The sequence below is a fragment of the Pongo pygmaeus genome, chromosome 6 (assembly GCF_028885625.2).
Source record: "Pongo pygmaeus isolate AG05252 chromosome 6, NHGRI_mPonPyg2-v2.0_pri, whole genome shotgun sequence".
In the NCBI taxonomy this organism is placed as follows: Eukaryota; Metazoa; Chordata; class Mammalia; order Primates; family Hominidae; genus Pongo; species Pongo pygmaeus.
Genome location: NC_072379.2, coordinates 143,592,663 through 143,610,904, shown reverse-complemented (window position 1 = coordinate 143,610,904; position 18,242 = coordinate 143,592,663). Strand labels below are relative to the sequence as shown.

The window sequence follows — 18,242 nt, the reverse complement described above, 5'->3', positions numbered from 1 at the left end:
TATTTTATTGTATTAAAAATACTAGAAAAGTAGACAATACGGGGTAGCATGTTCAAAAGCATGTTGCTTTTGAAATGTGTCTGGAATTGGACCATCCAATTTTGAAAACTTTACAAGGTCCAATCAAATTCAGTATAACAATATGGTCATATTTTACCATTTATTTGAATGAAGACATCATAAGTGGTTTTTGGACAGGAACAGAGATAGTTAATGTATAATATTTTTAATGCTTTTTTCCCCAGTATGCCAAATTCATTATGACATGTGGTTCATTCTTGCTCAGATGTAGGCTTTTTCAGCAGTCACATACAGCACAGTGTGTTTGAGCATTTACAGTGCTGTTAAGCATAAAGTGTTCTGTTTTAATGATTACGTTTCCATCTTCATTAAATAACTGTTGAGGAACCTTTATTCTCTGACTTCACCATTACCTTTCTCAGATTGATAGCCCAGGAGAAAACAAAGATAAGCAGGGGAAAAAAACAGTCCAGATAACCCCTAGAGAAGAGGAGGGAAAAGTGGTCATTTTCTTTTATTTTAGAAACAAAAATAAATAAATAAAACTTCTTATTTTTTACAATTTTAAAAGAGACCCTTGAACTGTTTTGAACAAACACATAAAAAAACACCAAAAATGATTTTTCTGTTTTATGGTAGCCTAAAAAAGCAGAAAGAGCACAAGGAATGAGAAGGAAAAAAGGCAGTGGGCATACAAAGATAAAATGGTGCAGACAAAGCCATCTGGAGAGGGACAGCAAGAGATTGAGAGTGTGTTAGTTATCTATTGCTGTGTAACAAATTGCCCCAAAACTTGGTGGCTTAACACAGCAATAAACATTTATTATCTTTCAAAGCTTCTCTGTGGGTCAGGAATTTGGTCTTAGCTGGACATTTCAAGGTTAGGGTCTTGTACAGCTTGGTTGTCCTAGCGTCAGGCATCAGATTCCATGTGGCTGACAAGTTGGTACCAGCTGGTGGCGGTGATGGGTGTGAGGTTGGATTCCTCTCAATACAGACCTCTCCAAAGGGCTGCTTGAATGTCCTCATGACATAAGGATTGGCTTCCCCCAGAGCAAGTAATCTTCAATAGCAAGCAAGAGGGCAGCTGTTTTTTTTTTTTAATGATCTAGCTTCAGAAGTTACAATACACCTGCACTTCTGCAATGTCCTGTTGGTCATACAGGTTAGCTTATTCAGTGCAGAGAATGCAAGGGCACAAATACCAGGAGGCAAGGTTCACTGGGCGCTGTTTTGGAGCTTGATTGCCACAGAGAAATAGGGAAGAGAGTGGTAAACAAACACAGACACACAGACCTATATGAACAGGAGAGGGGAGAAGACTGGGTAGTTGAGTCAAGTCCAGGGTGAGGGTGATCATGTTCTCCTGAAGTGTGCTTGGTTTGTGACAAGTGTAAAGGCTGCTTAATAGTTGTTAATTCTAACCCAACCTGTCACACCTAGTGTGCTTAATTGTACTCTCATTACAATAATCTTTTCTAGCACCGAAATGTAAAGCTTAGTTGTATTAAGGCATATTTTTCTCAAAAATATTACCACAATTTTACCTCCTTGAAGGATAAAAATCTATGTATTTCCCCTCCAACACACACACACACACACACACACACACACACACACACACACACACACACCAGTATCAGTGCTTTTACATTTCTCATGTCAAAGTATCTTATCTGATATAGAAGAGGTATCAAAATAAGACCGCTATAACAATGAAGATTGTAATCTACATAACTTGAAAGGAGTGTTTATTCTGACATTTTTGCCCAAACACAGTAGATTGTAGGTTATGAAGTACTTCTCAAGTTGCTTTCAGAAGACAACTGTATCCCAACATTCGAGATCCCCAAAATGAGAGGCGGGTACATTGACTTTCTAAAAGTAAAAGTAATTAATTGTGTTACCTGTGATTTAATCCGTTTGTTTTCTAAACATAATGATAGCAGATGTTTTTGGAGCATTTACTCTTTGGCAGGCACTATTCTAAGGGCTTTGCGTTTCAAGCCATTAAGTTCCCACAACAACATTTTTATTCTGGTTTTGTAGTTAAAGAAAATGAAACTTAGACATGATAGAAAGGGATTGAAATCCATGAAGTCTTTCTCCAGCACCTACAATACTGTCTGTCTGTCTTTGTCTGTCTTTGTCTGTCTGTCTGTCTGTCTGTCTGTCTATCTATCTATCTATCTATCCATCCATCCATCCATCCATCCATCTGAGACAGAGTCTTGCTTTGTCACCCAGGCTGGAGTGCAGTGGCACGATCTCGACTCACTGCAACCTCCGTCTCCTGGGTTCAAGTGATTCTCCTGCCTCAGCCTTCCGAGTAGCTGGAATTACAGGCACCTGCCACCATGCCTGGCTAATTTTTGTATTTTTAGCAGAGACAATGTTTCGCCATGTTGACCAGGCTGGTCCCGAACTCCTGACCTCAGGTGATCCGCCCACCTTGGCATCCCAAAGTGCTGGGATTACAGGCGTGAGCTACCGCGCCTGGCTTACAATACTCTTAATGGTCACGCTGCATGCAGGGTAGATTAACCCAGGCACGTTCAAAAGAAGGATTCACTAACAATGACAGTGATTTCCTCAGACTCCATGGACAGAATCTATAGTATCCCCAGACTTCTCAAGAGTTAGAAAAAGAAAATGGAATGCTTTCTGAAACCTGGGAGTGTTTCTCTTGAGGGAAGGGGTCAGCCTGGAGGTAGGTGGGTCTGATTTACTTTTTAAAGGGATCATTTTCAACTGCTGGTTTGGGAACAGACTCTGGTGAGGCAAGAGGAGACCTTATTATGGCAAAGTGCACAGGGTGGTAATAAATGAGACTGTGAGATGTAATAGGAAGTGATAGGAATTCTGAAACTATTTAGAATAGGGTCAATAACATTTCTTTATGGGTTAGATGTGGGGTATGGGAAAAGAAGAAATCCTTTGGCCTAAGCAGTTGGAAAGATGGAGTAGCTCTCAACTGAGATCAAAAGCTGTGAATGGGGTGGGTTTGAGGTAAAAGGTCAAGATATGTAAAATAGGCAATTGGACATGCAAAAGCAGAGTTTGGGAGAGAAATCTGAGCTAGAGATCCAAATTTGGGATTCCACAACATCTAGATGATTGAGATCACACAGTGTGAATATGGGCAGATGAGGGAGGAGGATCTTGCTGAGAGTAAGGAGTTGAGACCCTCCATCATTGAGAGTTTGAAAAGAAGGGGAGGAGCCAGTGAAAGATACATGGGTTAAGAGGAAAATCAAAAGAGTGTGGTATTCTGGAAGCAAAGTAAAGATAATTTATCAAAAAGAGAGAATGATAACCCGTTGCAAACACTGCTGATAGTTCAACTCAAAAACTAATAGTTGACCATTGAATTTAGCAACTTGGAGGTTATTGGATTTCTCAGTGAAAGCCAGTTTGGAAGAGTGATGGGGGCAAAAGCTTATTTGGTATGACTCTAAGACAGTATTAGGTCATTCTTGCATCACTATAAAGAAATCCCTGAGACTGGGTAATTTATAAAAGAAGAGGTTTAATTGGCTCTAAGTTCTGCAGGCTGTACAGGAAGCATAGCAGCATCTGTTTCTGGGGAGGCCTCAGGAAGCTTCCAATCATGGCAGAAGGTGAAGGGGGAGCAGGTGCATTACACAGCAAAAGCAGAAGCAAGAGAGTGGGGGGCGGTGCCACACACTTTTAAATGACTGGATCTCACAAGAACTCACTCTCACAAGAATAGCATCAAGGGGATGGTGCTAAATCATTCATGAGAAATCCACCCTCATGATCCAGTCACCTCCCACCAGGCCCCACCTCCAACATTGGAGATTACAATTCAACATGAGATTTGGGCAGGGACAAATATGAAAACTATATCAAAGACAGAATAGAGGAGAAGAATTGGAGACAGTGAATTTAGACAGCCCTTTCTAGGAATCTTAATGTAAATGGGAACAAATAAATGGGGTAATAAGGTGGTAGATGGCAGATGAAGAAGGTCAAGAGTTGTTGTATGGAAACTACTAAGCTTAGTGTTTTCCTTTTCATAATATTTATTGTACTCCTACTGTTTACTTAATACTATACAGATATATATATGTATATATCTGTGTGCAGTGGCACATGCCAGTAGTCCCAGCTCCTCAGGAGGCTAAGGCAGGAGGATCACATGAGTCCAGGGGTTTGAGGCCAGCCTGATCAACGTAGCCAGAACCCATCTCAAAGTTTAAAAAAAAAATCAATAACATCTGCTTCTCTCCTTGAGGCATTTATCTTCTGGTAAGGGAATTAGACTTGAAATAGTGTCTGTGGAGAGCAGAAGGTATGCAAGTAGCCCAGATTACAAGTTCAACGAAGGATTTTGAGAAAGATAGTGGATTAGGTGGCATCTGAACTGAGTGTTGGGACTTGTGCCATCTGAATATTAAGCCTACCTGCTTTTCATTAATATTTTCTAAGATTGGGGGAGAGGTGAAGCAAAATTGTCCTGTTTGTTCTTGCTTTATGGTACTGAATTTTTAAAAAAATGACTATTGTATCTCAGTTTTCTTGTTCATAGCCTAGTTATTGATTTTGCTGTAACCATTCTTTGTGAACTTCTGGAAAACCCAATAGGCATGTTTTGAAAACATGAGTAAGTGTTTCACACAGACTTATCTGCATCCTCCGCATATTCAGTCACCAACACAGAACAGCGAAATGAATGGAGACATGATAACATAGTAAATAAAGACAATGGGACATTCTATTGAAGATACATGGATGAGGTCAAAGAAGATAGGCATTCACTGACATTCATTCATGTACTTTACGAGTATTTATTATTTAGGATAAACTTTAGAGAAGGTCATGCAAAAGCTTAACTTGGAAAGTGAATATAGGGAACAAAAAGGAAGAATGGGGGAAAAGCAAGCAATGAGATAAATGGGCCGGACTGGCTTTTAAAGTTAGAGCCTAGAAATACATGATGACTTAGTAAAAACAAGTGGGCTTTAAGATCACAGCATACTTGGGTTGAGATATCACACCTACTGTTACTAGTTGAGTTATCCTGAACAAGTTCATGACTGCCCTGAGTCTACGATCTTTATTTTAGCAGTAATTCTACCACACAAGGTTGTTATGAGAATTATAGTGCCCAGCAGAATATTTGCACCTAGCAAATACTCAAAAATTGTTTCCTCACTGCTATGGTCTGAATGTTTGTGTCTCCCCTCCCCCGTGCAAAACTCCTATATTGAAATCCTAAACCCCAAGTTTGGATATGGGGTCTTTAGGAGATGATTAGGTCATGAGAATGGAACCCTTGAATGAGATGGGTACTCTTCTAAAGGAAGCCTGAGAGAGACCTCTTGCCACTTTCACCACGTGAGGACAGACTGAGAAGGAGCCATCTATGAACCAGCAAGCAGGTGCTAACCAGACACTGAATCTGCCAGCATATGGATCTTGGGCTTCCCAGGGTCCAGAAATTTGAGAAGTAAATTTATGTTGTTTATAAGCTGCCAGTTTGTGGTGTTTTATTATAGTTGCCCAAATAAACTAAGATACTCATTTTTCTTTTTTTTTTTTTTTTTTGAGACGAAGTCTCACCCTTGTCCCCCAGGCTGGAGGGCAATGGCGCGATCTCGGCGCACTGCAACCTCTGCCTCCCGGGTTCAAGCAATTCTCTTGCCTCAGCCTCCCAAGTAGCTGGGATTACAGGCGCCTGCCACTACGCCTGGCTAATTTTTTTTTTTTGTATTTTTAATAGAGACAGGGTTTCACCATGTTGGCCAGGCTGGTCACGAACTCCTGATGTCAAGTGATCTGCCCGCCTCGGCCTCCCAAAGTTCTGGGATTACAGACATGAGCCACCACGCCTGGCCAAGATACTCATTTTTCTCCCTGTTTTTTCTTTAACTAGATCTTTCTCATTATTTCTTCCAGGTTATAGAGTTTGATAGTCATGCTGGTTTTCGAAATAAATAAATGCAAATTTGTTGTCTTTCCCTGCACACTTTCTTCAGGAACACTAACAATATCCCATGAGCATTATTAACACGAGTGAAAAAAATCACCAGACACCCAACATTCAGTTAAGCATGCTGAACATCAGCCATACCACATTCTCAGCTAGCAGAAACACTGCCTGGAGTTTGATAATGAATAGGATCATTCCAGTAGTTCTCCCTACTGGAGGATAAGGGTTGAACCATCTCCCCCCTTATCCTCCATTCTCCTGCCAGTCTTAATGACTTGTAGCTTCTGAGATAACATCAAAGCGAAGTGCATGGGGATTGATGAATAGCTCATCTGACAAAAGGTGGGGGGTTCAGGTAGAAGGGAATGTTTGTGCTTACAGTAATTGTGGGAAGCTGATTGTCTATTGAAGGGGACTCTCTTTGGTAGCTCTTTTATAGTAAAAAAGTTGGAGCAGTTAATAATACAGGAAGAAAGTTGAAATATGTATTGCAGTACCAGCATTCCAATCAACTCTTCAACAATTATGAGAAAATGTGGGAAATACGTTAGTATATTTAGAATCTGAATGAAATATTACTTAAATTATTACTATCACTAAAAAAAAAAAAAAGATAACATTGAGTTATCGCAGTATTTGGCTAAATTCATGTTGAGAATTCCAAAAAATAACTTGAAGAATTTCACGTTGGGTTTAGTGACCAGATATTAGGCTTCAGAAGGAGTTCTTAGAACTTTTTTTAAAATGATGAACAAAGTAAAAGAAGTATGCTCTTATTTAAAAATTCATTTACTAAAAACTAGAGCTTCTGTATGACAAATTGGAGAAATGACTCTCCTTAAGATATCTTAATGTCGGCCGGGCACCGTCGTTCATGCCTGTAATCCCAGCACTTTCGGAGGCTGAGGTGGGCGGATCACGAGGTCAGGAGTTTGAGACCAGCCTGACCAACATGGTGAAACGCCATCTCTACTAAAAATAAAAAAAATTATCCAGGCCTGGTGCTGGGCGCCTGTAACCCCAGCTACTCAGGAGGCTGGGGCAAGAGAATCACTTGAACCGGGGTGGGGGTGGAGGTTACAGTGAGCCAAGATCGCACCACTGACCTCCAGCATGGGTGACAGATTGAGACGTTGACTCAAAAAAAAAAAAAAAAAAAAAAAAGGTATCTTAATGTTTCATGGAGGTATAGTATTAAAATGTTTTTCTTTTCTCTTCTTGTTGCTAATATTTTATGTTAGTCTTATGAGGGCTAATCACACTTATTTTTCTTTAAAAATTACTGGAGCAAAGTGTCCAGGTTTTTAAAAAAAATAAAAAGCAGAAAGGAAAGAAAGTGTGGGTTCAAATTAAACATGGAGGAGCTGATAAAGGGAGAAAAGTAAATCAACATGTATAATATGAGTGCTTGAAATGCTGTTCTTGGAACCTTCAACGTGTTATTTCATCCTGAAAATAACTCAGGTAGGTAATATTGTAGCCCTCATTTTACAGAAACACATAAAATTACATTTTAAGTGTATTTCGAGCACTAGTGACAGGGTCTTCATGATTATTCGTGTACAGTTTACTCGTATCCAGTTAAGCAAACATTATCTAGATCAGGGGTGTCCAATTTTTTGGCTTCCCTGGGCCACATTGCAAGAATAATAATTGTCTTGGGCCACACATAAAATACACTGACACTAACATAGCTGATGAGCTTTAAAAAAATAGCAAAAATATCTCACAATGTTTTAAGAAAGTTTACGAATTTGTGTTGGGCGACATTCAAAGCTGTCCTGGGCTGCATTTAGCCCGTGAGCCGTGGGTTGGGCAAGCTTGATCTTAACAAAGAATATTGGGTCTGTCTCTTGAGTCCTTTCAGTTTACCTGGACCTTCCCTCATCTACTCAGATACTGCGAGAAGATTTTTCAAAGCATATTAACACCTTTTCATCAATACGTTTTCTTTAAACAATGAAACAATCAGGTATTTATTTGATACATATGTTCCTTCCACTGTGCTGTAAGTCCAATAGAAAAAAAAAATTAGATTCTTGTTCTTCAAAGAAAGATTATTCTTTTTAGGGATACAACATGAACCTATTTGAGGGATGCAATATAGTACCAAAGTGCTACATTTTGTAGCATAACTAATTAAAATTGTAGCATTCAGGAGGAAGTCATCTTTGCTATTTAGAACACATAGGGAGTTTTCATTAAAAAAGTAAAGCTTGCATCTTGCTTCTATGTTTCTCTGGATTAAGGATGGAGAAACAGTATAGAAGCAGACAGGAGAGCATGGGCATCCTGATCAGATGCTATGTTAAGAAAAGCATTTATCTAATGTAATTTGAAAACTCTGAGATCACACTAACTCAAAATATATCTTTCAATGTAACCTGTCCTGTTTCTGCTGTCAGTAACGCTTACTTCTGGGATAAATATTGTCTCTAGAAGTCATCATTTAAAATGTCTGTATCTTTTGAAGAGGCCAAGAGTGGGTTTTTCTCTGACTGGAATAAAAGGAAGGCGTGAAGATAAGATATGATCCATTGTAAAAAAAAAAAAAAAAAAAGGGCATAAATGCAGAGGTGATAACAAAGCAGAGACATCAGTATCATGTTTTATTTTGAAATATCCAATGTGAGGCAATTGATGAGGAAATTAGCCTGTCATTAGAGTTATTTACTATCTCTAACAACAGTAGGCATTTCATACATGTTTTTGACTTTTGAATAAACAAACTAACTTAACTACATTAAGAAGGTTTTCTTTTGGATAACTGTTGAGTATTGTCATTAGCCCTTTAATAGTACAGCTAGCTCATGTCAGAACACGTATGTGATTTCAGCCAGAGGTTATTGACTAACTTCTAAAACAAAAATCAAATGGAAGTTAATAAGTTAAACACATATTCTTGAAATGTTCTGACTGTGGAAATATTAAACCAAAATATGCTAGTTTTGGGGGTTGTGTGAAAAATATTATTCCCAATCAACATTTTCCTAAGTCGATTTCATGAAATGAAGCTTCCATGGGAAATTACGAGATGATATTTGAGCAGCAGAGGAAGGTTCTGCGGTGAAATAAATTTGGGAAACACTTATTCAGGTAAACAGGGTTTCTGTTTACTTGTTTTTGCTGAAAGATTGCCTAGAACATCTAACATGCTGGCAAAAGTCATGGTTTCCAAGAGGTGAATTGACAAAGCAAATTTTCCAATCTGTGTTTGACTCTGGGAGTAATATTCTATGGAAAGCACTTTAGAAAATGTTCTAACATGATTTGAAATTCTAAAAGCTATCTGTAGATAACATATTAATGCTTTTTCAAAGGGAACACCCCTCAATTTAATATATATACATGCAACATTAATTTGATACAGGCTATTTCAAATAAACCCAATACATTTTTATTTTGAATTCTACATTCGTGGAGCAGAATCACAGAAAATATATAAGACTTCCAACTCTGAGGTTTTACAATTACAAGTTCACCGGGGAGACCCTTTATCTTGTGACGACTTTCAGCTATGTGAGCTGTCACAGTATGAAAATATACCAGCACAAAAGTCTGTTGTGGAGGAGAAGTAACCTTTTTTCCTGCTAAATATAATGTAGATACTTCTGTCTACTTCTTTTACTCTTCTTTCCTGCAGGCTATTTAATTTCCTGCAGTGTTTGTTGATAAATTTTTAAAGTACCTGGACCAGCTAACAAAAGATGAGCTACCAGAGACTGGCCTTGTGTTTAATCCGTCTACAGCAGTGTTTCATTCATACAGGGTCTAACTGTGTGCCACTAATCGTGGCTGCCATTAGCCTCAGAGTGTAGGTTCAGCATTAACAACTTGATGAATGCATGGCCACTTTATAAACTAGTATTGGCACCTTCTCCTTGAATTTTTTACCCTAAATCTAATGTGTTTATGTTCGTGTTCAGTGCTTTGTGAATGATCTTGTTAATTTGCTGTATATTTTGCGATATCCACACTGAAATATCTTAGCACAAAACTTAGCAAAGTTATTGGATTTAAGGATGTGGGTATGTAAACAGAATTCCGATATCTCTCCAGTATTTTTCTTTTTTCTTTTTTTTTTTTTTTTTTTGTAGAGACAAGGTTTCACTATGTTGTCCGGGCTTGTCTCTAACTCCTAGGCTCAAGTGATCCTCCCACCTCAGCCTCCTAAATTGCTGGGATTACAGACATGAGCCACCATGCCCAGTCAATGTTTGGTATTTTTCAAAGGCAAAATCTAGAATCAGCTTTAATCTTTTCTCTCAGTTATGTCATTGTCCTTTGGAAAGTGGAGGTATAGTACAAAACAAAGGGACAGCAATTTCTCACCCCTTCATATTTGTGTGTATTTTGTTCTACCCTGACATGACAGTCTAGGGAAAGTAATACTATTATGCTGTTTGTCTTGAACATGATCATAAGTATGCTTTCCAGTACACATACCAAGCAACATCTTGTGTTACCTTTCCCTAAATTACAATTTCATACTTATTAAGGTTGTTAGATGTGTTGAAATAACCACAATTGGAAAAGCAACCTGACTGTGATTGATTTTTGTTCTTTCCTTACTAAACAGGACTGCCTTTGACTTCAAAGAGTTATCTTAGTTCAGAAAAGAGGCCAGAGCAGGAACTGTGAAATGATTCATGGGAGAAGACGGAAGTAAATGATGAGTTCATGCGCCTCTAGTCTGCAGTAATGGCATAAATCCTTAGGGAAGTTCTTTAATGTCAGCCTGTATGCCTGCCTGTGTCAAATCACATATAGGCTAGCACATATTATGAATTAAGAAATCTGGGGAATGAACAAAAATTCCTTTATACAGTTGTTCATTTTCAAAAGATGTCATATAGACTTGAAGATACAGGAGGAAAGCAAAATACTGCTCTCATTTAACCATAAAAACTGTATTTGCGTGTTTATAAACACAAAGACCATTCACATATGGCTAAGCACCTTTTTGGAACAAGAGAAAACATGGTTAGTTGATTGTGGGCTAAGGCCTATCTGTGACTTCTCAAGTCCACAAACGAGTTTATTCCCAGACTGAACATTTTAAGGTCTGTTGATTCTTAAAATAATGAGGAAGGCAATGAATATATAGCATGCTTACTACTATGTCATTTAAATCATTGGATTTTATAACAGCCCTCCTCTCCCTGGGAGAATAAAACTTAGCATGTATATGTGCTGTTTCCTTTGCATTATACGATACAAGTTGAAGAATACTCTCTTAGGGAGTTAATATCACAAATTAAAAAACACTTCCTTCTTTCCTTCGCCATTCTTAACAGAAGTCACCTGGGAGCACCAAACATGCTAACATATTCAGCTAGGCACTGCCAAACCATTAAGCAGGCCACAGACAGAGGAAAGAAAGTCATCAATTAAGAGACAAGAAGTAACTGTAACACACTGAAAATAAGATAGCTCAAGAACACAGGAATTCCTCTTTGATAAGTGATGGAGAAGTCTCACTCTAACAACAGGTCTCATTGTCAGAAACACTGTTATCAGATGCAGAAGTACAGAGATCTGGACAAGGTGTATCTTCCTTTCCTTGTTCCACTGGTGCTCTCTTGAGCCCTCCACTCTCTGCCACCCAATGTCCAGAATGCTACAGGTTACCTATAACCCCTCTGAAATTGCTGTGTTTTCTGATGGGAACCCTAAGAGTACTGCCCTTCAACAGGAAACTGGGTGGCGATCCACCTACATGATAAGTCATCACCAATTCCTGTTCCTTCTCTGCTGAAGCCAATGTAATGCTAAGGAAATCCAAATTTCTAAAACATCTGTCTCATCAACTCCTTTTTTTTTTTTTTGAGATGGATTATCATTCTGTCGCCCAGGCTGGAGTGCAATGGCACGATCTCGGCTCACTGCAACCTCTGCCTCCTGGGTTCAAGCAATTCTTCCACCACAGCTTCCTGAGTAGCTTGGATTACAGGCACCCACCACCATACCCAGCTAATTTTTGTATTTTTATAGAGACGGGGTTTCACCATGTTGGCCAGGCTGGTCTTGAACTCCTGACCTCAGGTGATCTGCCCGCCTCGGCCTTCCAAAGTGCTGGGATTACAGGCATGAGCCACCGCGCCTGGCCTCATCAACTCCTTCTATTAGAAAGAAGGTTTTGTTACCTCTTTGAGCATTTGTTTTAAAAGTGTGCTATGTTTGGCATCTAGGGATGGCCATTTGTATTATGTTTAGTATATCTGTCTTCAGAGAGAATTATTTATATAATGGAGAATGGTAGGAAGAAACAAATCTCAAATTTGTGTGGCAAGCTATTCAATATAAATCAACTTGGGGGGGAATTCTATACAAAGGAATAAAGGCAGCTCTTACCTAAAAGAAAATAAAAACTTTTTTAGAAAAAAAAAAACAAAACGCAAGGCCAGGTGTCGTGGCTCATGCCTGCAATCCCAGCACTTTGGGAGGCCGAGGTGGGTGGATCACTTGAGGTCAGGAGTTCGAGACCGGCCTGGCCAATGTGGTGAAACCCCATCTCTACTAAAAATATAAAAATTAGCTGGGTGTGGTGGTGCCTGCCTGTAGTCCTAGCTACTCAGGAAGCAGGAGAATTGTTTGAACCCTGGCAGCAGAGGTTGCAGTGAGCCAAGATTGCAACATTGCACTCCAGCCTCAGCAACAGAGTGAGACTCCATCTTAAAAAAGAAAAAAAAAAAGAAGAATACATTGTAATGGCTGCTGAGAAGCAGCTGTCTTTGTGTGTTTCTCTTTGTGTGGTACCCTTCATTTAGGATAGGTTTCAAACCCACAGTCCTATTGCTGCGAGTTTGGTCTCTGTAATTGGCAGGTGTAGGTGGGAATCCTTATCTGTGTGGTCCTATGTTAATCTCTGCAAGCTTCAATTTTCTCATAGGTGAAACATAATTAACAATATGATATCAGATACTTTGTAAAATTGTTGTTAGGATTAAGTCGGGTGAAAGTTCCTAGGATTATTTAGCACATATTGCAAACATTTTTTTGTGAGGATTAAGTATGATAAGCCATGTGAGGGTTGTAGACGCATCCTGCCCAGGTCTTCAGTGCACATTAACATTCCTTCTCTCTTCCCCTTCTTAATGATCATTTCTTGTCTCCTTCAGGGAAAGCACAGATTGCATGTAGACACTGGAATGGAGGGTGATTGGTGTGGCCTTATTCCTGTTGGACAGCCTTGTATGCAGGTTACAACCACAGGCCTCAAGTGGAACCTCAGTAAGTAGAACCTTTCCATAAAGGAATGAATTTTTTTTTTTTCTCTGTTTATTTCTTTCTTTATTTTTTTTTATGTCTCTGTGGTCTATACCTAGGAGGAATTGCTGGGTCACATGATAACTCTATGTTTAACCTATTGAGGAACTGCCAGATTACCTTCCAGTGTGCCTGAACCATTTTACATTTCTATGTGCAGTGTAAGAGTGTTCCAGTTTCCCCACATTCTCAACACTTGTTATTATCTGTTTGCTGGCTTATAGTCATCCTAGAGCATGTGTGAAGGTGGCATCTTATTGGGGTTTGATTTCCATTTCTCTGATGACTAATTATGTCAAGCATCTTTTCTTGTGCTTATGGAACATTCATATATCTTCATTGGATAAATGTCTATTCAGCTCTTTTACCCATATTTTAATTGGCTATTTTTACATTGAGTTGTAAGAGTCCTTTATGTATTTTAGATACAAGTCCTTTACCCAGGTGTGTGACTTGCAAAAATTTTTTAGCCCTTAGCATATATTTTCATTTTCTGAAATTTAATTAACTAAATTAACAAATGTTAATGAAGTCTATGTTTTTTCTTTTATGGATCGTATTTTTGTTGTCATATCAAAGAACTCTTTGCCCCACCTTTTCACGATTTTGTATATTTGAAAAACCTACTTTACTTTTCTAGAGAAGCAGCAAGTTATTTTCGTAGTCAAATCTTTGACATAAGATTTGCTGCTGTTATTAAATTTTAAAATGTTTTCCAGTAATTGTGAACTGTATTAGGTCCTAGTAGTACTAAAACTATCTGAGTTAAAAATATTAAAGTAAGGGGGTCCCGTTCATGAGATAAATGCTGATTCCAAAAGGAACCATCAGTCATTGTGAAATGAATCAACTCTAGCCTTTCTAAGGATAGCAATAATTTAATCAAAGAGTTGTGATTGAATGTCAAAGGGATCATCTCCTGATTGACCAATACGGCAAAGCTGTAGAAGTAAAATATGGAACTATGTCGTTCTTTTCAAACAAGTAAAGCACTTAGATTCCCACAAGAAAATAAATTTTTTTCCAAGAAATAAATATTTTGAAACAAAAAGACTTGTAAAAAGACCTCTCTATGAGCCACTGTAGAAACAATTAGGAAAAACTAGAGATATTTTGAAACAAATGTTTAGAGAGCTCATCAGGATTTGAAAGGACTGAGAGAACACATCTCCTCCAGTGCACAGAAATATGTGACAGGCTTTGAAGCTGTTTAGCTGAAATTGACATGAGCTCCCATTGGAAGCTTTTTAGAAAACATTCTGGCCCCAAACAACTGTTTTATTTTTTATAGTTCTCATTATTTCCAAGGGCACCCAATCTAGACAGTGGTGCACTTCCTGCTGGATCTAGGAGCAATCACACTTTTCAGGGCTGGCACCACGACAAAGGAGCACTGAGCAAAGTAAAGGAACTTTGGCAGTAGGAGCAGGTTCCCCAGCTTCCTTTATCTTATATTAATAAAAAAGAGTCATACGTTAGACATGATTCTTCTGGGATCTTTAGAATGTCCTTTGATCCTGTACTTCCCACAGTAATATGCACATTGTATTAGTCCATTCTCACATTGCTGTAAAGAACTACCTGAGACTGGGTAATTTATGAAGAAAAGAGGTTTAACTGACTCACAGTTATGTAAGTTTACCAGGAAGCATGACCAGGAGGCCTCAGGAAAACTTACAATCATGGTGGGAGGTGAAAGGGAAGCAGGCACCTTCTTCACATGGCAGCAAGAGAGAATGAGAGCGATGGGCTACGTGCCACAGACTTTTAAACCATCAAATCTCATGAGAAGTCATTCACTACCATGAGAACAGCAAGGGGGAAGCCCACTCCCGTGATTCAGTCACCTCCCACCAGGTTCCTCCACCAACAATTGGGAATTACAATTCAACATGCAATTTGGGTGGGGACCTGGAGTCAAATCATATCACACATCCTAATTCTGTGTAAGGCTTTCTCTGGTAAGGGGGCCTTCAGCATGATGAGGGCAGGGCTCTTAACCTTCCTGAGATAACTTTTGATTCGGCCTGCATGTAATATGCCATTACTTATTTATATAGTTACACATCACTTTGACTTTTGAAGTAATTATTTTTTCTAAACTTCATAAAAATAAAAAAATAACTTCATGGCATATGCAAAGCAGTAAAGTTGAAACAAAGTGTTTCATCAATTACCTGTTGTAAAAGTGCTAATTCATGGGGTCTTCTAGTAGGTAACATTGCCTCATTAAAAGTTAATAAAAATAAATGTGACATGATGTTGACTTGAAGAAAAGTGGGTAGATTTCATTCACAGAGAGGGTCCCTGCCTTCCTCAGTGCTGTTGTCTGTGAAAGAGCCCTGAGGTCAGGGTTATTTTGTCAGTCATGACTACAAAGGGACAGGGTGAAGCTGGGCTTGCAGAAAGAGAAAGAATATGCAGACACTTAGTCGGGGGCGCTCACTTCATGGGTTAATGGGAGTAAGCACGTTTTTGTGAAGAAACTTGTCAAGGGCCTCATGTGTGGCCCCGTGGCTTGATCTCTACCTATCTCCACCCACTCTAAGTACATGATGCCAGAAGTTGTAAAAGTAGTTGGATTTATCTGTTACCAGTTCGCAATATTTCACATGCCATTCTAACGTTAAAAAAAAAAAATTGTGTGCATGATACCTAGGTACCGATCACCCAGGAATGAAACTTTTCAAATATTACTGAAGCTACCTATATTTACCGTCTTTTATTTCATAGCAATATGCTATGAATATTCTTTGACTTGTGTCTTGTACAAGAGTTTCTCTAGTATATATACAGTTGGCAGTAAAATAGCTGTGTCATAGATAATCACATCTTCACCTTTATGAGATACACCATATTGCTCTACACAGTGATTGTACCAATGTGCATTCAGCCCAGGAATACATATTAAGTTCCCCTGCTCCATATCCTCAACAATTCTTGGTATTATCAAACTTAATCATTTTTGCCAGCCTGATGAATGTAAATGATATGTTTTTGTGGTCTCTGCTGATAAGGATAAGCATCTTTTTGAAGTTATTATTCATGCTGGTTTCTTCTTCTGTGAATTGCTACTTTCTTTTGCCTATTTTTCCATTGGGATGTTAATTCTTAGAAGTTCTGAAGACTCTTTTTCCTGGCTGTACTTTGGCTTTTCAATTTGTTTATGGTGTTTTTATATGAACAGAGTTTATTGAGTTAAATGCAGTCAAAATTCATCAGATTAGTCATTTTCGTGTAAGTTGTCTTTCTATTCCCCATGGTCATAAAGATACTCTCATTTAAGTTTCGTGTTTCAGTCTTTTCTTTCACTTGAAATTGATTTCTGTATATGATATGAGATAAGGATCTAGTTTTTTAAAGATAATGAATTGCCCTAACATCATTTATTAATCCTTTCTCCAGTGATTTGCAGTGTAGCACAGGTGTTCATGTGTATGGGTATGTTTCTTGGATCTGTTTTGTTCCATTGGCTTACATACTTCTTCCTGTGCTGGAGCCACACTGCCTTCATTACCATAGCTTTATAATAAATATTGAAATGTGCTAAGTTGAGTCCTCAGACCTTGTTCTTCAAAATTGTCACTCTATTCCTGGCTTTTTGCTCTTGTTTGTTTGTTTGAGACGGAGTCTCACACTGTCACCTGGGCTGGAGTGCAATGGTGCAATTTTGGCTCACTGCAACCTCTGCCTCCTGGGTTCAAGTGATTCTCCTACCTCGGCCTCCTGAGTAACTGGGATTACAGATGCCTGCCACCACACCTAGCTTTTTTTTTTTTTTTGCATTCTTAGTAGAGACAGGGTTTCACCAGGTTGGCCAGGCTTGTCTCGAACTGCTGACCTTGTGATTCACCCACCTTGGCCTCCCAAAGTGCTGGGATTACAGGCGTGAGTCACCACACCCGGCCTGCTCTTCTTTATAAATTGTAGAAGTAACTTGACAAGTGCCTCTCTCACACAATTCTATTATAATTTTTACTGCAATTACATTTAATGTCTAGATTAATTTGGGAAGACTCGAAAAATTGGGGAAGAAAATTTCTACATGAAATTGAGTCTTCCCATCCACAAATTTAGTTCAGCTCTCTATTTACTTAGAACTTTTAAGTTCCTTTCAATAATTTTTTAATTTTCTCTATAAACATCCTATGCATTTTTATAAGGTTTATTTCTGTAAACCCTATATTTTGTGTCCTAGTATAAATTATACTTAAAAAAATTACATTTTCTGTTTGTTGGTGATATATAGACATATAATTCATTTTTGTCTATTTTAATGTTAATATATTGATGAACATTTATTATATCTGAAAATGTGACTATAGAGTCACTTGGTTTTCTATACACAATCGTATTTCTGTTAATAATCAAGTTTTCTTCTGCAGTCTGTAACAAATAGAATTAAGTTATTATAATGGACTGAAATGGTGGCTTTAAAAAAAAACGCCTTTTTGTTGGTTTCCTCATGTAACAATGCAGAGGTAAGTACCTACAGGGCAAGGTTTCTATTGTTTCCTCAGCCTTTGCCTCAAAATCTAAGATGTCTGTTGCAACTCCAGCTGTATTGTGACCAGTGGGCATCAGAAGGGAGCAGGAAGGGTCTGTAACAGGAATCAGAGACATCAGGGATTCCCGGCATTCTCAGAAACCCTTCTTGTGTCTCATCTTTTGCCTCAGTGGCCAGAACTGTATCAAATAGCCACCCTAGCTTTTATAATCTGTCATGTTTTGTAGACCTTATGTTTTGCTTTGATATTCTAAAGTTTTACAACACTATGTTTACATGTAACCTTTCTTTTTTTCTAGGTGCTTTTTATTCAATCTGATCATTGGTATAGTTCATCAATTCTGAAAATTCTTAGCTGTTATCTTCTTTGATTGCTTCCCCTCCATTTTTTTCTATTCTTTTCTCCTTCTCTCTTTTCTCCTGTTAGTAAACATATTAGGCCTCATCATCTCTTTTCCTTGTTTGCACACGTGTGCAATTTTCTATCCA

General features: G+C 38.5%; 1 protein-coding gene across 6 annotated transcripts in view; it reads left to right on the top strand.

Moving 5' to 3' along the window:
• TPK1 (thiamin pyrophosphokinase 1) overlaps nucleotides 1-18,242 on the top strand; it is a 380,984-nt gene that overhangs the window by 273,413 nt on the left and 89,329 nt on the right. For all 6 annotated transcript variants that reach the window (XM_054495232.2, XM_054495234.2, XM_054495231.2 and 3 more), the window contains one exon: nucleotides 13,099-13,210. In XM_054495232.2, coding sequence (XP_054351207.1) covers nucleotides 13,099-13,210 — 112 coding nt within the window. The remainder of the gene's footprint in view (nucleotides 1-13,098; nucleotides 13,211-18,242) is intronic.